Raw genomic sequence first — 22214 nt, 5'->3', positions numbered from 1 at the left:
TTCCTCTATCATATCACTTATGGACATATTCCAGGTGATTAAGTCAACAATGTGAAAATTTGAGTTCACAGGCTTGGTCAGTTCCTTCCCACACAAAACAAAATGTTGTATCCTAATTTTTTTTAAGATTTGTTCAGTTGCTAAGGAATGAAAAATAAAGCTAGGAGAGTTATTACATTTGCTCTTTGGTACTCCGGAAAGTGAGTTACAGATTAAAACTAATAGGGGAATATTGCAAGTAAAACAGAAATTTTGAAATGTTCACCTGGTAAGTCAGCATGTTTGGAAAGAGAAAGGCAGAATTAATACTACAGGTCGATGAACTTCTTGTTCTACTGTTGCCACCCGACCTGCTGTGTGTTCCTATTTCAGATTTGCAGCATCTGCAGTTTCCTTGAGTGTATCTGATCCACCCATTGGAGGAATAGGAGCTGAGATTAAAAATATATTTATGCTCTCCAGACAGAGAAAACAATAATTTGACACAATTTAAAAAATATTATGTTGGAGCTGGGCTTTGGATACACTGTTGGAAGATTCCAGATATAACACTGCAGCGGCAAAGAAAGCTATTGCAGGTTGTTCTCTGGGTAAAGGTAGACAGATCTGAATAAAGGACCTGAGCATAGTCTAATGCGTTGTAAGATAGAGTCTGCATGGGTGTGTCATGGTCAGACTTATCAAAGACTGCAGACCACTGGAAAAGTTTTCAATGACTTTTTATGACAATCATGAGATGTTTTTGACTTTATTAAGGATTATTTTATTTGAGTTTCAAGAAAAGTGGGTATAGATTTGAGGCAATAGCAAACTCAGGGACTTCAGAAAAGTTGGAGAGTTCAAATTTCAAAGTGATTATATTATCAAAGTACATATATGTCAGCATATACAACTCTGAGATTCATAATCTTGTGGGTATACTCAATAAATCCATAATAGAATAATAACCTTAACAGAATCAATGAAAGACTGCACCAACTGATGGCAGCGAGAAGAGAGCATGACCTAGGTCATTGGGTTCCTGATGATGGATGCTGCTTTCCTGTGACAGCGTTTCGTGTAGATGTGCTCAATTGTGGGGTAGGCTTTACCTGTAACGGACTGGGCCATATCTGCTATTGTTTGTAGGGTTTACTGTTCAAGGGCATTAGTGATTCCATGCCGGGTTGTGATGCAGCCAGTCAGTATACTCTCCACTACACATCTGTAGAAATTTGCCAAAGTTTTAGATGTCATATTGAATCTTTACAAACTCCTGAGGAAGTAGAGGAGCTGCCGTGCTTTCTTTGTAATTGTATTTACCTACTAGCCATCTTAAATGACAATACCATTAAAGTTGCTGACTCTCTCCAACTCTGATCCTCCATTGAAGACTGGCTCATAGACCTCTGGTTTCTTCCTCCTGAACTCAATAATCAGCTCCTGGTCTTGCTGACATTGAGTCAGAGGTTGTTATGGCGCCACTCAGCCAGATTTTCATCTCCCTTCTATGTGCTGATTCATCACCACCTCTGATTCGGCCTACAACAGTGGTGGCATCAGCAAACTTGAAAATGGCATCGTAGCCGTGCTCAGCCACACAGTCATAAGTGTAAAGAAGTAGAGCACACAGTTTGTGGTGCAGCTTTGTTGATGGAGAGGCAAGAGGGTTTGGAACTGAGGCAGAATTTTTGCACCTTCTGCCTTGGTTTTTGAAAATATTCTCTGCGTGATAAGAAAAAATAGTTTAGTTATGGACAGATATTTGTTTATTTTATGAAAACCTTCCAGTTCATTGTATATTTATAAATGTTGACAGAGTGTTATAATATTGTAGTGAATTTATATTTGAACCTTCTTTTGACAGAGGGTGTGTTCTACATCACAGTCTCAACCTTTAATGAGTTCTACAATCTTACTAATGAACTTGGTGCATATTATGTGCAAATGGTTCCTGAAGGCTTGGTACTCAACTTGAATTCCAGCGTGATTCATAAAAATGAAATCATTCTCTTCAGTGCCTTGCTGATGCGAGGGACTGATGTGACATACAGCTGGAATATGGGTGATCAGACGTCATATGTAGATGAAGGTAAGAAATGCTTTATGTTCCTTTTTATGGCCAAAAGTCATTTGTGTCTGAAAGTAATGATCTCATTGAAACAATGCGGTTATCATATCTTTCAAAAGCATTTGCTGCTAGTCAAGTATTGATAAACCAATTGGACAATATTGTAAAGGAAATACAAACTATTGAAACATCATTTGCCTAATCAACTTTGAGTTCTTTTTGTGATTGATCATTTGTCCTCCTCTGTATTTCAGGTCCTGTAATTAAACACAAGTTTTTGTCGGCTGGGATTTATAACGTCACAGTAAATGCATGGAATAGAGTGGGAGCGGCCTCAACCTATGTCACTGTAGCTGTTCTCTACAGGATGCAACGTACTAAATACCTCATTTGTTTGAAACACATTCTGAATAGTCTGAATTTAGAAATGCCTTTACTATTTGTGTAATGAACAGATTAGAATGATAGATGGTCAGCGCTCAGATTCTTGTGTTTTGTATGTGGACTTAGAGTCCAATCTGATAAGAAAATTTTTATCCAGGTGATCTGAGAATTTCAAAGAAAATGTGGTTGGCCAATTGATCGTAAGACCACAAGACATAGGAGCAGAATTAGGCTATTTTGTCCATTGAGTCTGGTCCACCATTTTATCATGGTTGATTTATTATCCGCCTCGTCTGTTTTCCTGCTTTCTCCCTTTGACATTTGTACTAATCAAGAACCTATCAACCTCCACCTTAAGTATACCCATAGCTTGGTTTCTGCAGCCAACTGTGGCAATGAATTGCACAGATTGACCACCTTCTGGCTAAAGAAATTCCTCCTCATCTGTGTTCTATAGGGATCTCTTTGTATTTTAATGATCTGCCCTCTAGTCGTAGACTCTCCCACAATAGGAAACATCCTTGCTCTATTTCAGCCTTTCACTATTCAATAGGTTTCAATGAGATTCCACCCTATTCTTCTAAACTCCAGCATGTGTAGGCTCCTTGTACATTACCACTTTCATCCCCAGGATCCTTCTCACGAACCTCCTCTGGACCTTCTCCAATTCCAGCACATCCTTTCTTAGAAAAGTAGCCCAAAATTGCTCACAATACTCCATGTGCGGTCAGGCCAACATCTTATAAAGCCTCAGCCTTCCACCCTTTTGTTTATATTCTGGTCTTCTCAAAATGAGTACTAACATTGCATTTGCCTTCCTTACTCATCCTGCAAGTTAACCTTTTGGGAATCCCATATTTATACTCCCACCTCATGATTTCTGATTTTGCTTCCTGTTTAGAAATTAGTCTATGGCTTTCTTCTTTCTACCAAAGTGCATCACCATATTCCCTACACTATTCTATCTGCCACTTACTTGCTCATTCTCCTGATCGGTATAAGTCCTTCTGCAGACTTCGTGCTTCCTCAACATTACCTGCCCTTTCAGCTACCTTTATATTTTCTGCAAATGTAGCCACAAATACATCAATCCCGTCATCTATCATTGACATATAACATGAAAAGAAGCAGTCTCAACACTGAACCCTGTGGTCACTGATAGCCAACCAGAAATGGCTCCCTCTTCTGCTTTCTGCCAGTCAGCCATGCTTGCTAGTGTATTTCCTGTAATACCATGGGCTCTTATACGGTGTCTTGTCAAAGGCCCTCTGATAATTCAAGTGTACAATAGCCACTGTTTCTCTTTAGTCTATCCTGCCTGCTATTTCCTCAAAGAATTCCAATAGTGTTGTCAGGCAAGATTTCCCCTTAAGTAAACCTTCCTAAATTTGCCTATTTCATCATGTGCCTCTAAGTATTCCAAAACTTAATCCTTAGTAATGGACTCTGACATCTTCCCAACCACTGAAGTCAGACTAACTGGCCTATAATTTCCTGTCTTTTCCCTCCTTCCTTTTTTAAAGAGTGGAGTAACATTTGCGATTTTCCAATTCTCCAGAACAATTCCAGAATCTAGTGATTCTTGAAAGATCACTATAAATGCTTCCACAATCTCTTTAGTACTTCTTTCAGAACCCTGGGGTGTTGTTCATCTGATCTAGCTGACTACTCAAATCTTTTAGCTTCCCAAACACCTTCTTCGTACCCGTATTTCCCTTTACTCCACTGTAATACTGATACTCTCAGACTGCAAGGTGAATTCTATCATATTATCATCATGGTCTCCAAAGGATTCCTTCACCTTAAGCTCCTTAATCAAATCAGGTTTATTGCGTAACACCCAATCCAGAAATGACTTTTCTTCGTGGGCTCAACCACACACTGTTCTAAAAAGCTATCTTGAAAGCATTCTGCAAGTTCCTTCACTGGGCAGATGCATGGTTTTCCCAGATTAAAATATGATGCTGACCATTTTGAGGCTATTTTGCATCACTCCTTGAATTCTACCAACCACCTATTGGTATGAAGTGGAAATCCAACCCATATCAAAAGATGAATTAGGGCTCTTCAAAAACATCTATATGATTAAATGTAACTACCTCCTCAACCCAGAGCCAAGTGTGAACAATAAATGCTGGTGTCTCCAGCAAATGTCCAAATCCAGTCAGCAAATGAAAGAAATCACTCAGGACTGGAACTCAAGTGAAATAAATTCCATTATTCATCTTTTGTCTGCCATGTTGCAATGTCTTAACATGCCTGTTCAATGAAAGCCACTCCCCTATGGGAGGCACATATTGGCCAGTGTAAGGAACATTACAAACCCTCTCACTCGCTTCATTTACGAATGGTATCACTGTGCCGGTAGGGTTTAAATATAGTGTACGGTAATCCTGTGGTCTCTTTTCTTCTCAGATTGCCATGGACTAGGTAGATGAGTGGGCCGCAGATACAGTAGTCAGTAGAGGTGTTCTGCAGTTCAGAGGGCCCGGGTGCACATTTTAAATAAGTATTTGCCACTGTGTGTATCTTTAGTTTTGTCTTGCCATTTCAAGAGCTCGGTTTAGTTAAGAATCTGTAACCAAGTTTATCTTGAAGGGTGTACTGAACATTTAGTGTTTGTTTTGTCTTGTAAATAAATAACTGAGCTATAGTATTGTGCAAAAGTCTTAGGCACATATACTGTATATGGCTAGGCTGCCGAAGACTTTTGCACAATACCATACTAACTTTATACATTGAATGGTACTGCTGCTGATGCAAAAAAATTCTGGATATGGGTTTCTATTATGGACTTAGAGAGGGAAGGGGGAAAGGAGGGAAATCGTGGTTAGGAAAAGGGGAAGGGAGATATGAGGGAGCATGAAACACTACAGAGACACTCTAATGATCAAATGTCGGAATCAAATGGCCATGCCTAGTGTCTTAGGGCCCCTGGTACTCCTCTGCCACCTGTTCCACATCCTTCCTGTAGAGCTCCACCCTTGCCATTCCCAACATCCCTTGCTTCCGTCAGATTTACTAGCTCTCTCTCTGCTCCACATTGACAAATACAGTAGTGTAAAAGTCTTAGACAACATGCATATAGATACATATCTGCCTAAGACTTTCGCACAGTACTGTACTTACTGCTGGTGAATTTCATCTGTCCTCGCTAACTGAACCCACAAACCTGATTTCTCACAACAGCCCCATCTACTACTGATCTAGTCCTCTAATCAATCTAGGCCTGGTTGCTGATAAATTTCCTGATTTCTTGGAATGCCAAGTCCTGACTGATAGCCAATTCCCAAACTTCTCTGCTGATTTCTGACAAGCAAAACCCTTCACTATCCCCTTATTCCCCCTTTCCACAACTCCCAGTCATGATTTTGCCTCAGTGTACAGAATCATTCCCCAAGCCCAGTCAGGCTGCAGTCTGCTCCATCCTCACTAATGCTCTGCAGCAATGAGATATGGCAATGGACTTAGAATATTTGAACTGAGCTAGAGTAAAAGCCAGCTGAGGCTCCCATTCTTCATCAAAATCCCTATAAGGGGAATATGGGAACCAGTCAAGCTCTGCTCTAATGTTCCTTACTGTTCACTGGTATGTAGATTTTGAATGTTGTGGACAATACTTGGGCTGGTCCGTATGATTTGGTAGCAGTGCCCTGCTGCATTATGGAGCATTATCCCTGCAAAATTAATGAAATGAACTAATAGCTGAACATTAAGGACAAGACCATGATAACTTTTTGAATTGCATATCTTAATTTTGGGAATGTTTGATATTTTTCTCAAATTAAAATATTCAGTTGATGCTGGACAGATGTTGGATTATGTATTTAATTATTCAACTTTAAATTGTTTTACAGCTGTTTCTGTCTTTACAAACAAGACAATATATGCTACATATTCTGACATCGTATTCACAGCTATAACTGCAGAGGAAGACCCACTGCAGTTTGTCTGGTACTTTGGAGACAAGCCGCCAGTGAAAACTACATCACGCAGCATAACCACAAGATACTCAACTCCAGGGAAGTATGTATAAACAAGTGAGATTGAATTGCTCAGCTGCACCTATACATAGTGTGGTCACGTGAACAAAGTTCACTGGAGAGACGTAGCTGGTAGATATGGTGTAGTCTCTTATTCAACAAAATGAACACTGCAGGCACCATATTGAGACCCTGCTTGAAAGAGGCCTGCTTGATCCAACACTACATGATGCTTTATATACTAAAGATCAGAGGACAATTCTATATTTACAATGTACAGTATATACAATGCTTCCTTTGGAGCACACAAAAGTTCACTTTCACACCCACACTCCAGACAACGTTAATCAACTTTTTCAATCAACTGCTGTTTTTACAGCTCTAGCATCTGATCGTTCAGAGCTGCAGTTTAAATTTAATCTGCACTCTATATTCAAATCTGAAAATTGGTGGCTGAAGATACTTGCTGAAGTATCTTATATGACCTAATCCCCAAAAATGCCCTAACAGATAGCTCCTTTGAATTTAAGAATTTTAAGTAATATTGAAAGTTGTGTTTTGACGTGATCGGGGCATTAAACACAAGCCCCAAATTCTGGTTGACCTGTTTTGTGAAAGACTGAATAATTACTCATGCATATTATCTCCTGTGCAAAAAGCTTCCATGTTCTTTTGTGCTGGATTAGGCATCACGTCAGAAGCCAAGTCTGACATAAAACCTGGCAAGGCTCGGAAAATTAATTAACTACAGTGTGAGGTTTGGATAATTGATCTTATTTTCAGGCCTTCAAGCAGACACTGAAATATAAAGATTTTATTTAAAGCATGGGTTGCATATGAGCATGTTTTAAAAGCTTTATTTTGTTTTGATTTACTAAGAAATTGACTGCTGTTTATCAATATAATTGGAAAGTTGTTCTGTATAAGTCTTAGGCATCATCACATGCCATCCCAGGCTGATAAATTAAGGCAAAGGAAACACAGTAACTAATCGTTCATTATATATTTTCCCTTAAGTTCAGTGATTAGCCAAAATACCTTTTTGTTGATCATTTTCTCAGCTTCTACAATACATTTTTGGTTCTCTTAAAATATTATACATAATAACTAAAGTTCAAGGATTAAAAACTGAAAATGTAGGAAGTAGCAGCAGTTCAAACAACTTTTGCAGAGAGAGAGAGAGAAATGTTCGGGTTAATGCACTTTCATCAAGTGCACATTATGATGTTCTGTTTAAGTGTGAATTTTTGGCCAGAGATATGCACTATTGATCCAGTTCAAACAGAACAGCTGCTGGAGTTTAAATTTAAGTAATTGAATAAATTTGGCATTCAGAAACAAAAAAAATTGTTGTAATTGTTAGTAACCATAGACTATGGATTGTTTTAAGAAATTATCAGGTTTTTAATGTCCTTCAAGGAAATGTGCCACCTGAACTTGGTCTGGTCTTTACTTGACTTCAAATCAAGAGCACAGCAGATGCTGTAAACCTGAAATAAAAAATGAAAATGTTGGAAAAACTCTGCAAGTCAGCATGTGGCTTCAGTGGAAAGGGAAACAGAGTGCTCAACCTGAAACATTAACTAAGCTGGATTCAGGACATTAATGTGCCCCCATGAGGAAATCTGCAGATGCTGGAAATTCAAACAACAGAGACAAAATGCTGGTGGAACACAGCAGACCAGGCAGCATCTATAGGGAGAAGCACTGTTGACATTTTGGGCCGAGACCCTTCGTCAGGACCCTGTCCTTATGAAGGGTCTCAGCCCGAAACATCGACAGTGCTTCTCCCTATAGATGCTGCCAGGCCTGCTGTGTTCCACCAGCATTTTGTCTGTGTTGTGTTAATGAGCTCCTCTGTTCCAGGCTAGTTGGCAATAATCAGTAATTCGTGGCTTTATACCAGAGACATCCACATCTGATGAATATATAAATGAAAATAAAGATGCAAGAAGTGAGGGGAGAAACAGCAAAAAAAAGAAGTACATATAAAAGGCTGGGTGTCAAAAGTACTTAAATTACAGAAGAATTGACAGAACTATCGGGTGGTAATAAGTCAAGTAATAAATTAAAGTTCTATTTACAGCAGAATTATGACCAACAAATATTGTTCAGGTAAAATGGGAGAAGTGATCCGGATCTGAAATTGAGTGCTGAGGGGTCAGAGTGGGAGCTGTGTGAAGATTTGAAATGACAAGCTTGCTGTTTGGATGGGTATGTTCAATGAAGCAATTGCGTTTACTGCAATCGATCCTTCACTATAAAAGAAACTGCATCTTGGGCAAGTATTAAATTGAAAAATTGCAGGAAGTGTGAATAAATTAATTTATCCTGGATCCTGTGATCATTGGGGTCCAAGTCACTGTCAGCATCATCAACAGTATCCATCCCAGAATTAACGCTACTGTCACCACAATCCTTAAGATCGATGTTTCCTAGGAATGTTATCAAAGAAAAGGTTGGCACCATCTCATCTCAGCAGGTGTGAGAACAAAGTGCGTACATTTTAAAGAGTATCATTTGAGAGGGAAGGATGAGTGGATTTAGAGTGGAATTCCAGAGTTTGGGGTTTGCGGCTAGGGGTATGACCATCGGATCTAGAACAATTACATCTGGGGTTCTTAAGAGGCCTTAGCTGGCTGAGCAGACCCAGGGTGGAAAGTTACGGAAATGAAGGAGATTATAGAAATAGGGAAGGTGACAGCATGCAATGTTTCTGAAAATAACCCTAAAATCCAAAGTAGTTTATGGTTGCAGAGTAAATTAAAAACACAACTTTGATTGGGATTTGGCATAAATTAGGACAAGGACAGGAAAGTTTTAGACTATCTCAAGTTTAAAGAAAAGAAAGAGGGAGCGGATCTGATCGGACAAGACCAGAGGCAGTATTTGAATGGATGGGAGTTTCAACAGTAGGCATATTGTAGTCCAGTAGTGATAGAGGCAGATGTATGAAAGCAGATAGTTTTATTCGAACTAAAGTTGTTGTCAGAGGAGGAAATAGGCAATAAGTAGATAATAACGCACACAAGATGCTGGTGGAACGCAGCAGGCCACGCAGCATCTATAGGAAGAAGCACTGTCAACATTTTGGGCTGAGACCCTTTGTCAGGAAGTAGATAATAATTGACATTTATATTAAGCCATGGAGGCAGAAAAGATACAGAGGGAATGTGATAGACTAAATGAATGCAAGATAGTTGGTGGTGGGAGTTGGGAGTTGGCAGAAAATATGATGAAATGTTACATTTTGGGATGATTAAGAAACTATTAACCCAATAGCTTGTTAGCTGCAAACCTATAACCTCATGGTGGATGTGTTACAACAAAATTGTACAAACAAATCATATTATTTCAAAATAAAGATCAGATGGCCACTAACTTGGAGAAAGTATACCAAGTGGGTTTAGTTAACTGTAACTTGAGTTGTTTTTGTTTTGCAGGTACAATGTAATAGTGAATGCATCAAACCAGATTAGTTCATTCACATCAAACATCTTTCCGATAGAACTGCAGCAGCCTGTTGAGCCGAACAGACTTAGAATAAACAATCAAGATCTTACCTCGGTTCTCTTAAACTCCAGTATTGCTGTGGAAGTTCGCATTAACTATGGGACCAGTCTCACTTACTTGTGGAATTTTGGTGATGGTACTGTGAGAATTGGGAGCAGAAGAGAGTATCACTGTTATGATAGGTAGGCAGATTCTGAGATTTGGCTGAATTCTCTCATGCCCACATATTCTGAAAACAAGATTCTTTGTAGAATGCTGATATTTTGTATTATTGTTGTAACTTACAAATATGGAATTATTTTAATTATATGATATTCTTAAAAGCTACTTCAAAAAGATTTGTTCATGAATTAACCTACTACATCAGATTTTCTTTACAGAAATGTATGTTCTGTGATTGGGATTAAAATATTTATAATGATTATTCAATTTTTTTTGCAGAGAAGGAGAATTTACAGTTGAAGTAGTCGTCTTTAACAACGTGAGCTCTGCTGTGCTCTCTGGCCAGCTTTTTGTTATTTCTGAGAATTGTCAACCTCCTCCAGTTAAAAGCTATGGGCCATCCAAAATAGAGGTACTGTGAGCTATCATTTCCACTTAAGAATATCAGAAGTTTTTCTTTACATTGTATTTTATAGAATTATATAGGGTCTTGGTGAGACTGCACTTCAAGTGTTGCTTGTTGTTTTAGAATCTTTATCGGAAGAAGAACGTTCTTACTAAGGTGGGAATTTAGTGTAGATCCTGAGATGGTAATCAGGTAATTCAATATATTCAGCAAGGGGTTGAATATTTTTCTTTAGGCCAGTGGGTTCATGTCTCAAAGTTCAAATGGCCTACTTCTACTCATATTTTCTATGTTTCTCTGTGAATAACCATTGCAAAATAAAGTACTGAGGGTAAAGAAAATACAAGTTTAATGAAAAACATGGGAGAATGGGGAATCTAGCCTTCAGTTAAATGAGAAAGTGGTGCTTCAATTTACCCAAACACGAATTTAATAAAAAAAGAATATTAAAGGAGAGATAATCAAAGAAAGTAGAGCTGGTGCTCTATGGAATGCACTGAATGACAGACGAGAAGAGGTAAGTTCAATAGCATTCATCGATATAGAATTGGAGATGTACATGCTGGGAAAAATGTAGGGCTGTGGACCCTGATCAGTATGTGAATATCTAAAGAGCTGATGCAAATGCAGCTGCCACCTTCAATATTTAGTTGTTCTATCATGATGCTTTTACAGTGTATTTTCTTTATTTTACAGTAACTTCTAGGATTTTTTTAAACCTTGAATGAATTGCCCAAAATAATGCTTGGGTAAAGAACAGTAAAACAGAATAGAGAAAACACTCAAATCAGAAAAGTTGGAGTAAGAATTCTTCTACTGTCAGCTATTAATATTAAAAAATGTACATTGTAATATATTCAGAATAAGATTACTTCCTCTGCATGGGGATTATGGGTTAAGCCAAAGAACGTAATACAAATGGCCTCTGTGGCTCAGATCACATTTGATAATGTAAATAAACTGTCATCAGCCTGATACCATTTTCTGAAAAGTTGTAGTAAAGAACACCAATTCTCTGATAGGTTAGAAGATACCAGTCCTTCAAGCTTGGAGTTACATTTGAGAGTGAGTTTGTCTGTAATATCTCAAGAGGAATACGATACAGTTGGTCCTTCTTTACACCAGAGGATTCGCTGGTCACATTGGCAGAGGTCGATGTTAATAAACAAACTATAATCATTCCGGGCCATCTGTTGAATTATGGAATCTATCTTGCAATTGCGAGGGTAAGAAATATCTGAAAACATAATATAATTGTGTGGTATTAACAGAATATTTTCCATTTAAATGCCTGTAGAATCTTACATTTATAACATATATAACATTTGTCTGAAGTCCTAATTTTAGAAATAAAAAATTCTGCAAAAATACCATAATACATTCTCATCAAGCACTGAAAAACAGTTGATCTTATGTGTCTTAATAATTTTCAGAAATATTCTAAAACAATTCATAGAATTTCATTATTTGGAACACAGTAAAACTAATTACTTGGACATTTTTGAAGGAATTTTAAATTCTGGTCAGATGAATTTGGTGTTTCTCTTTCCTATCCACCTAATGTGCGGATAGGTATGGTTTAATGTCCAATTTGAGGCAGATAAATCAGACAGTTAGTATTACTTAAGTTTTGCAGTGAAGGTATTTAGTCCAAATTAACTCCAGGAAAGGGCATGAATAATAATAGTAATAATAAAATAGAATTTGAATTTAGCTTTGTTAATAATTACAGAAAGTATGAGTTGACTACAAAAAATGGTATTGTGAAGGACTTTGTTTTTTTTTCGCTCTGATTTCAGTTTCTCATGCATCTGTTGCTTTATTTGCCATTTGTGTTACCGATATGAAATGCATTAAGATTTTAAAAAATGGAAATATTAACAAGGTTGCCAATAAATGAAATTTATCATGCAATTTAAAGCTTACATATGCTCTAAAATTACTTCCAAACTGCAGGTACAAATTGTTGGCAGTGTGGTTTATAATAACTACACTGTATGTGTGGAGATCCTTGCGACCCCACCAGTAAGTGTGATTTCAGGTGGCACACAGCTCTTCATAAATTACCAGCAAGAGTCTATGATCATTTTGAATGGGTCAGAATCATACGATCCTGATTACCCAGGTACTGCAGAGCTCAGGTGAGTCGTAATGGGGGGAATTCTCAAAATCTACTCTAACAAAACAAAAGGAAAATATTGTGCCTACAAAATACCTTCAAAATGGATAGGTCCCTTACTGATGTATGCAAAATAAACAGGATTTATTAAGAACACATTCAGTAAAGAATCACTTGCAGTTGAGGTTGAATGATGTTGAGGCGATTGAAGAACTTGGTTATGGTCGTGGGTAGTGTATAGAATTTAAATAAAAATTTAGTTCAGTGAAGCTTTGTGCTTTGGCAGTTCAAAGGTGACTACACAATTTGTGTGGCAGGTAGTGAATAATTGTAATGAGGATTTTGTAGTTAGTGAGTTTACAGATCTGCCTCACCAAAGGTTCCGATACAGATTCAAGATTGTTTAATATCATTTTCAGTACACAGGTATAAATGAAAACCAAATAATTGTTACTCCAGATCTGATGCAGCACAAAAATAAGAATAAAGAACACAATAATAAAAAAACACATAAAGTAAGATTGCAACATTTTAAAAAGGAGGCTTGAGCAGCTGGAAGTTGTATTACATGTTGGTAACAATGACATAGTAAGAAATAGGAGGAGTTCCTGAATGCAGAATATAGGGAGTTAGATAGAAAGCTGAAAAGGACGACCTCCAGAGCAGTAATCTTTGGATGCCTGTGCCCTGCACAGTGAGGGTAACAGCAGGACGATTTGGCAGAAAACCGCGTGGCTGAGGAATTGGTGCAGATGAAGTATAAAGGAAAGCTAGCTAGTAATTTAAAAGAGGATAACCAAAAGTTTTTTTTTCTCAGATCTATAAAGAGTAAATGAGAGGTGTGCATGGATATCGGACCGCTGGAGAGATTGTAATGGGGATCAAAGGAATGGCGGAGAAACTTAAATATTTTGCGTCAGTCTTCACTGTGGAAGACACTAACAGTATGCCAGAAAGTCAAGAGACTCACCAGGTGTAGTTGCTATTACTAAAGAGAAGGTGAAGGGAAGCAAAAAGGTTTGAAGGTAGATAAGTCACCTGGACCAGATGAGCTACATCCCTTGGTTCTGAAAAAGGTAGCTGAAGAGATTGTGTCGTTAGGAATGGCCCTTCGAGAATCACTAGATTCTGCAATGGTTCTGGAGGACTGGAAAATTGCAAATGTTACTCCACTCTTTAAGAAGAGAGGAAGGCAGAAGAAAGGACATTATAGACCAGTTGGCCTGACTTCAGTGGTTGGGAAGATGTCAGAGTCTATTGTTACGGTGAGGTTTCAGGTGGATGATAAAATAAGACAAAGTCAGCATGGTTTCCTGAAGGGAAAATCTTGCCTGACGAATCTGTTGGAATTCTTTGAGGAAATAATGAGCAGAACGGACAAAATGGAGTCAATGGTTGTTGCTTACTTGGATTTTCAAAAGGCCTTTGACAAGGTGCCACACATGAAGCTGCTAAACAAGATAAGAGCCTGTGGCGACCCACTTCCCAGCGCACTCGAACTGGCTCACAAAGCGGCGCGCGCCGGCATTGAGGCCGGTCCCAAAGCGGGCGCCAAGCCTGCTTCACCAGCAAGGGGAAAAGCCCGCCCGCGGGACTGGACTGCAAATATGTGCCCCCTACAGCATTCCCGCCCGGGGAGGGCGGGATCAGGAAGGCTTTAAAGCAAGGGCGCGAAGTTTGAATAAACCTCTTTTGTAACTGCAGCTCACCGATTCCGTGTCGTTATTGCAGCGCTGCGTGTAGCACACCACTACAATTGGTGACCCCGACGCCCAAACGATATTTGGACCAGAGATGAATGACGCCGCATCTGTTCATGCAGTGTCGTTAAAACTGCCAAGCTTCTGGATGCTGCGACCTCACCTATGGTTCCAGCAAGCAGAAGCCCAATTCCACGTTCGGCAGATAACCTCGGAGGACACACGTTACTACTACGTGGTGAGCTCCCTCTACCAGGAGACAGCCGCCCAGGTTGAGGAGTTCATACAATAGCCCCCAGTGGACAGCAAATACACAGAATTCAAAGCCTTGCTCATAAGGATTTTCAGACTGTCACGGCGCGAGCGGGCTGCCTGCTTACTGCATCTGGATAGTTTGGGGGACAGGCCACCGTCGGCTTTGATGAAAGAGATGCTGTCCTTGGCCAGAGGTCAAAAGCCCTACCTCATGTTTGAGCAGGCATTCCTAGAGCAGCTGCCCGAGGACATATGCCTGCTGCTGTCTGACGCGGATTTCAGCGACCCCCCCCGGAAGGTGGCGACAGGGCAGACGTGCTGTGGAAAGCCAAGAAGGAAAGTGGGGTGTCCGTCCCACAGATCACCAGGCCATGCTCCCAGCAGCAAACCAGACCATGCCCGGCTTCAGAGCCCGCGAACCCCAGAGGCAGGGGTGAGGAAACTAACGAACAATGGTGCTTCTACCACTAGCGGTGGGGCGCAGTAGCCCGCCGCTGTAGCCCACCCTGCAAGTTCCCAGGAAACGCCAAGGCCAGCCACTGCTGATGGCTAAGGCGGCTGGCCATTGGGATAGCCTCCTGTATGTCTGGGACAAGCGGTGGGGACGCCGCTTTTTGGTCGACACCGGAGCCGAGATCAGCGTCTTACCTCCGACGAGTTACGAAACCCACAATAGAGGACCGGGTCCCACCCTGAGGGCTGCGAACGGCAGCACAGTAAGGACCTACGGCACCCGTACGGTGCGGCTACAGTTCGGCTCCAGCCGGTTCACGTGGGACTTCACACTGGCCGCCGTAGCCCAACCGCTCCTGGGAGCGGATTTTTTGCGAGCTCACAGCCTACTGGTCAACCTGCCCAGGAAGAGACTGGTCCACGCCGAGACCTTTCAAACGTTCTCCCTGGGTGAAGCCCAGTTGCCGGCCCCACACCTAGACTCCGTCACGTTGTCCGACAACGACTACACTAGAGTCCTGGCAGATTTCCCATCGGTTCTGGCACCGCAGTTCTTGGCAGCCATGCCCAGACACAGCGTACAGCACCACATCCCGACACAAGGACCACCCCTCCACGCCCGTGCTCGAAGGCTTCCCCCGGACAAGCTCCGACTGGTGAAGGAGGAGTTCAAGAGGATGGAGGAATTGGGGATCATATGGCAGTCCGACAGCCCATGGGCCTCCCTCCTGCACATAGTGCCCAAAGCAACGGGGGGCTGGAGACCATGCGGCGACTACCACAGGCTGAACGAGGCTGCAACACTGGACCGCTACCTAGTGCCACACATTCAGGACTTTGCAGTAAACCTGCACGGCGCCCAGATCGCCACCTGGGTATCTCGCTTTGGTGTACCGGCCCACATTACCTCCGACAGAGGCACCAGTTCACCTCCAGCCTGTGGTCAGTTATGGCCAGCCTTTTGGGGACACAGCTGCACCACACAACTGCTTACCACCCACAGTCAAATGGACTGGTGGAGCGTTTCCACCGTCACCTGAAATCAACTCTCATGGCCCGCCTCAAAGGGCCTAACTGAGTGGACGAGCTCCCCTGGGTCCTGCTTGGAATTCCAAAGAGGATCTGCACACCTCGTCGGCCGAATTGGTGTACGGTGCACCCCTGGTCATCCCAGGAGAGTTCAGACCAGCCCCAAGGGGGCAAGAGGAAGAACCCGCAGCAGTCCTGGGCAGACTACGCGAGAGGCTCGGTAACCTGGCCCCCATACCCACTTCACAGCATGGGCAGAACCCGACCTGCATACCCAAAGACCTGCAAAACTGTAAGTTAGTTTTTGTACGATGGGGCAGACATCGGGCACCACTACAGTGGACCTACGAGGGGCCGTTTATGGTGATCAGAAACAACTGGTCCACATTCGTGCTGGACATTGGGAGGAAAGGAGGTTTTCACGGTGGACCGACTCAAACCGGCCCACATGGACTTGGCGCAGCCGGTTGTGATTCCGGTACCGCGGTGCAGAGGCAGACCTCCCAAACAGAGTCCGACCCAGACTGTGGACATTGAGGGGTGTATCGCCGGTTCTTGGTGGGGGTTATGTGGCAACCCACTTCCCAGCGCACTCGAACTGGCTCACAAAGCGGTGCGCACCGGCATTGAGGCAGGGCCCAAAGAGGGTGCCAAGCCTGCTTCACCAGCAAAGGGGAAAAGCCCGCGTGCGGGACGGGACTGCGAATACGCGCCCCCTACAGCATTCCCGCCCGGGGAGGGCTGGATCAGGAAGGCTTTAAAGCGAGGCTGTGAAGTTTGAATAAACTTCTTTTGGAACTGCAGCTCACCGACTCCGTGTCGTTATTGCAGCGCTGCGTGTAGCACACCGCTACAAGCCCATACTATTGCAGGGAAGATACTAGTATGAATGGAAGATTGATTGACTGTCAGGATGCAAAGAGTGAGACCTAATCCTTTCATGATATATGTCAATGATTTGAAAGACAGACTTGATGGATATAGGGTCGGGTACAGACAATGCAAAGACAGTTGGAGGGGCAGGTAGTGTTGAGGATGTAGGGAGTCAGCAGAAAGACCTAGACAAGAATGGGCAAAGAAGTGGCAGATGGAATATAGTGTAGCGTTATGCAATTTGGTAGAAGGAATAAAGGCATAGACTATTCTAAACAGGGAGAAAAATCAAAAATAACAACTACAAAGAGACTTGGACGTCCTTGTACTGGATTCCCTAAAGATTAACTTGCAGGTTGGGTGGTGGTAAGGAAAGCAAATGCAATGTTAGCATTCATTTTGAGAATATAAAAGCGTGAATGTAATACTGAAGGATTATAAGGAATTGGTCAGACTGTACTTGAGTATTGTGCACAGTTTTGGGCCTCTAATCTAAGAAACAATGTGCTGGCATTGAAGAAGATCCAGAGGAGGTTTGTGAGAATGATTCTGGGAATGAAAGAGTTAAATCAATCTGCTGTGTACCTTAACTATCTAGATTAATTTTACTTTTGCACTCTCCACAGGTTTTCTTGGTCATGTGAAACAGTGAGTAGATTAGATATCCCTTGCTTCAAACATAATGCAAGTGATTCTCTGAATACAAACTCCAGTACCATCAAGCTCTCATTGTCTACACTAAGAACTGATATTGACCAGTTTCTCTTCAAGTTAACAGTCAGCAATAATAACAGATATTCTTCAGAAGCACAATTGTTTATAACAGTTAAAAAGGAAGATAACTTAAGGCAAGTACTTGATTATTCTTGAACAACACTTGCGAAAACAGATTGTCCATTTGGAAGCATATTTAAGATTTTTGTATTAATTCTGCACTCACTCACCATGTATTAATTAGCAAAGTCTTGGGACCCCACTGGGAGAAAGTACTTACTGATTGTCAATTTCTTAAGTTTTAAGATATTATACTGAAATAATGACAGGAAGGGGGCTGCTAGTATGTAAATTTGATCTTCTGGAGCCAAGTTGGTTTCAAGCTTTGGCAAAGGGAATTTGATATTAAATCAGCATTCTCTGGCAGATTAGGTCATCTGAAAGTGTGCATAATGCCACTGGGTACAGTTGATCACATAATAACCAGAATGGTTTAGGCATGGGACTTCAAATAATGAAGCTGAATATTGATGGGGAAAAAATAGTCTTGAATTGCCAGTATTAAAAAATACTGCTGGTGATTATGCACCTCCTCTGATATCTGGTTTCTTTAAAGTTGTTTAATTAAAATGCCCTAAAATGAGTGGGCTGCTCCTGCTTTACATGTACAAGAAGAGATTTCACCACTGAAGTTTCCTTTTGGCTTTAACTGGCCTATTGTGTCGCAACTATGAGATATGCTTGGCTGAATCATGTACATTTATGATTTCCAACTTACCTATCACTTAATGGTTGGCTTAATAATATAAGCAACTTCACCTTTGTCTACTTCAGAATAATTAAGCCTCCTACTTGTTTCACTATGGCAATATTTATTTCTGAAGTATTATGCACTTTATACAGTAAACAACCAAAAGAAATGCAGAGTTCTACTGTATCACCATGTAAAGGTATTTTTGCAGACTAATGAAGTTACAGCACTGTTAGAGTGAACAAGAAGAAAATCTGCAGATGTTGGAAATCCAAGCAACACACACAAAATGCTGGAGGAACTCAGCAGGCCAGGTAGCATCTATGGGAAACAGTACAGTCCATGCTTCGGGCCAAGACTTTTCAGCAGGACTGGAGAAATAAGACCAAAAGTCAGAGTAAGAAGATAGAGGGAGGAGAGGGAGAAATACAAGGTAGTGGGTGATAGGTGAAACCAGGAAAGGGGGAGGGGTGAAGTAAAGGACTGGGAAGTTGATAGGTGAAAGTGATAAAGGGCTGGAGAAGGGGGAATATGATATGAGAGGACAGAAGGCCATGGAAGAAAGGGAAGGGGGAGGAACACCAGAGGGAGGTGATGGTCAGGTAAGGAGATAAGGTGGAAAGTAAAATGGGAATGGGGAATGGTGAAGAAGAGGTGGTGGGGAGCATTACTGGAAGTTCAAGAAATTGATGTTCATACCATGAGGTTGGAGGCTGCCCAGATGCAATATCAGGTGTTGTTACTCCAACCTGAGTGTGGCGGTAGAGGTGGCCTTGGACTGACATGTTGGAATGGGAATGGGAAGTAAAATTAAAATGGGTGGCCACTGGGAGATCCCACCTTTTCTGGCGAATGGAGAATAGTTGCGCGGCGAAACAGTCTTCCAATCTACTTTGGGTCTCACCGATATTCAGGGGACCACACTGGAGCACTGGATACAGTAGATGACTCCAACAGGCTCACAGGTGAAGTGTTTCCTAACCTGGAAGGACTATTTGGACCTGAATGGTGGTAACAGAGGAGCTGTAGGGGGAGGTGTAGCACTTGTTCTGCAGGAGGGAGGTCAGTGGGGAGGGACAAATGGAGAAGGTAGTCGTGTAAGGAGTGATCCCTGCGGTAAGCAGAAAGTTGGAAAGATATGCATGTTGGTGGGATCCCATTGGAGAATTCCAGAGAATTATGTGCTGGGCATGGAGGCTGGTGGGGTGTTAGGTGAATGGTAGTGGCCAGTCATTTTAAGTCTCTTTCCCTTTCCGATTATGACAGGCCAGTGCATAGTCTCCTCCACTGCTGCAAAGAAGCCTCACTTAGATTGGAGGAGCAGCACCTTATATTCCGTCTGGGTAGGCCTTCAATCTAATGGCATGAACATCGATTTCTCAAACCTTTGGTAATTCCAGCCTCCCCCTCGCTTCACCATTCCCCATTTCCATTTCCCTCTCTCACCCTATCTCCTCACTTGCCCATCTCCTCCTTCTGGTGTTCCTCCCCCCTTTCTTTCTTCCATGGCCTTCTGGCCTCTCCTATCAGATTCCCCTTCTCCAGCCCTTTATCACTTTCACTTAGCAGTGTCCCAGCTCTTTCCTTCATCCCTCCCCCTTCCTGGTTCCACCTATCATCGACTACCTTGTAGTTCTTCTTCACCTTCCTACTCTGACTTCTCATCTTTTTTCTCCAGTCCTGCTGGAAGGGCCTTGGCCTGAAATTTCGACTGTTTCCTCTTTCCTTGTAGGCTGACTGGCCTACCGAGTTCCTCCAGCATTTTGTGTGTATTGTTAGAGTGAAAGTAGCTTTACAGTAAAAGATGTCAACAAATTTGTGTGTTATATTTTAATTGGGTTGTTTCACTGTCACTGAGAATAAATGTAAAAACAGATTTTTCAGTGAATTGCCCTACACTGGTTGGCCTCTGTATTCTTTTGTGACATGCTGTCAGCTACAATTCCATCCCATCGGATCAGGGTGGAATAACTTGTATGTAAATTTATTTCTGGCTTTGCTACTCATTAATTACTTAGTATTTGACTGGGTGAAAAACCAAGCTCTTACTGTCTGACCTCCTCAGCCAAAGATACTCCTGTTTATATTGTTAATTGAGCAATAGTTGAATAGCAGGCAAGAGGAGGAACATATTCACTTAGTGATTTATTGTTGCCTAACTCTTTGTGATCTTTTGAATACACAATGCTTTTTACAGGCTGGTGAAGCTCCTTTGTGTTGAATGTGTGAATAATTCAGTCAATTGGAATGATGCATTTTCTGTCAAGGCTGTGTGTGAGGAGTGCTCAGAAACTACGGACCTTTCATATTCTTGGAAGTTATTCCTAGTGAATGCAACAGAATTGGAATTTTTTGAAGGTGAGTCAGATAAAGTGTTCCAGAACATTCCAGTAACCTCAGAATAATAGGGGATACATTAGTTTTTATATTCAGTATTAATATTTCTATAGACATGTAGACAGTGGTTCAGTGACAGAGCAGTTTTACCCACACAAAATGCTGGAGGAAAGGTCTCGGCCAGAAACATCAACTGTACTTTTTCTCCAGAGATGCCATCTGGCCTGCTGAGTTCCTCCAGCATTTTGTGTGCATTGCTTGGAGTTCCAGCATCTGCAGATTTTCTCGTCTCGGTTTTATCCATGAACTTTTCAAAAGGATGAAAGTACATATCCTGCCAAATAAGGCTGACGAATTACAATATAATTACCTGTATAAAATCATTCATCGTCAGATTTTCTGCTCTGTGGTTGCCTGCTTGCGAGTGACTGTGTCTAACTCAATGGCAATTTTTTTTGTTGGCCTGTGCAATGTTCAGTAAATTACAGTAGTAAATAGATAATTGTGGGGACAATCTGCTGGTTAATGCAGCAGCTGTGGGGAGAAAAACAGAGTAAAGGTTTCAGATTGTCAACTCCTCATCAGAGTAACAACTCTGGAATTCTCTTCCCCAGAGACTTGTGGGGGCAGAGCCATTGAATGAGTCCAAGGATGAGACTGACAGACATTGGAACTAACAATTTGCGGGGGTTGAGTAGAAAGCAGGAGGACCAGATATAATTTTATTGAAAGGCTGAAAATGCTCAAAGGGACAGTTGGCCTATTTCTGCTGATTTTTTTAAATGTTTTTATTCTGAGGGCTGACATGACCACCCATACAGAAAAGGCACATTTTCCATTACATCTCTCAGTCTATGGTTTGCACCAACTAACTTTCTGTTCAGAAACTTATTTTGTTAAGGATGTGACTTGCAAGTTTTGCAACGCATGTAATAAATAAAAGTCAGGATAAACAAATCACATCTTTTTTCAAGAATCAAGACTGCTTCGGTTCAATCGGTTGATTTTTCTCTCGTGTCAGGTAAAATAATTTTAAAATATTATGTGTTTGCTTTATAGTTCCCTTCTGTAGACTGGTGATGGACAACTTGCATTCAAATTTATTTGGCCCCATTGTGACTGATGATTCTCCTGCACTGGAAGCAACTTCCAGCATACAAACATCACTAACGACAGCTGTTCACTCCAGCATTCAATTTACAACCAGGCAACAAACCAAAGACACTCACAGTACTTCGATTGGTCCACTTGATAGAAATAATACTGGCAATGCTACCAGCACTAGCACAGTTTCAGTTTTCCCCTTTACTCCAGTTCATACCCTGCTGACTAACACAACAAACAGAATCAGAAGACCTACTACCTTACAGGATCAATTCCCTTTTCCGATTCCTGAAGAGCAGGTATCTGGTGGAAGGCCTCAGAGAATTCCCCGAGCTGCTAAGTCAACAAGTTCTTCATTCAATAATGCTTCAGGTAAAACTT

The 22214-nt window shown here is 41.4% G+C and overlaps 1 protein-coding gene across 1 annotated transcript in view; it reads left to right on the top strand.

Annotated features, from left to right (window-relative positions):
* Nucleotides 1-22214, top strand: part of LOC132395594 (polycystin-1-like protein 1) — a 237974-nt gene that overhangs the window by 75071 nt on the left and 140689 nt on the right. The window contains exons 15-24 of the mRNA XM_059972420.1: nucleotides 1847-2071; nucleotides 2305-2424; nucleotides 6292-6460; nucleotides 9861-10112; nucleotides 10372-10504; nucleotides 11521-11724; nucleotides 12455-12639; nucleotides 17554-17775; nucleotides 20590-20750; nucleotides 21789-22205. Coding sequence (XP_059828403.1) covers nucleotides 1847-2071; nucleotides 2305-2424; nucleotides 6292-6460; nucleotides 9861-10112; nucleotides 10372-10504; nucleotides 11521-11724; nucleotides 12455-12639; nucleotides 17554-17775; nucleotides 20590-20750; nucleotides 21789-22205 — 2088 coding nt within the window. The remainder of the gene's footprint in view (nucleotides 1-1846; nucleotides 2072-2304; nucleotides 2425-6291; nucleotides 6461-9860; nucleotides 10113-10371; nucleotides 10505-11520; nucleotides 11725-12454; nucleotides 12640-17553; nucleotides 17776-20589; nucleotides 20751-21788; nucleotides 22206-22214) is intronic.

Source organism: Hypanus sabinus, chromosome 6 (genome assembly GCF_030144855.1).
Source record: "Hypanus sabinus isolate sHypSab1 chromosome 6, sHypSab1.hap1, whole genome shotgun sequence".
In the NCBI taxonomy this organism is placed as follows: Eukaryota; Metazoa; Chordata; class Chondrichthyes; order Myliobatiformes; family Dasyatidae; genus Hypanus; species Hypanus sabinus.
The sequence above is the reverse complement of the archived record's forward strand: the minus strand, read 5'-3'. Positions and strand labels throughout refer to the sequence as shown.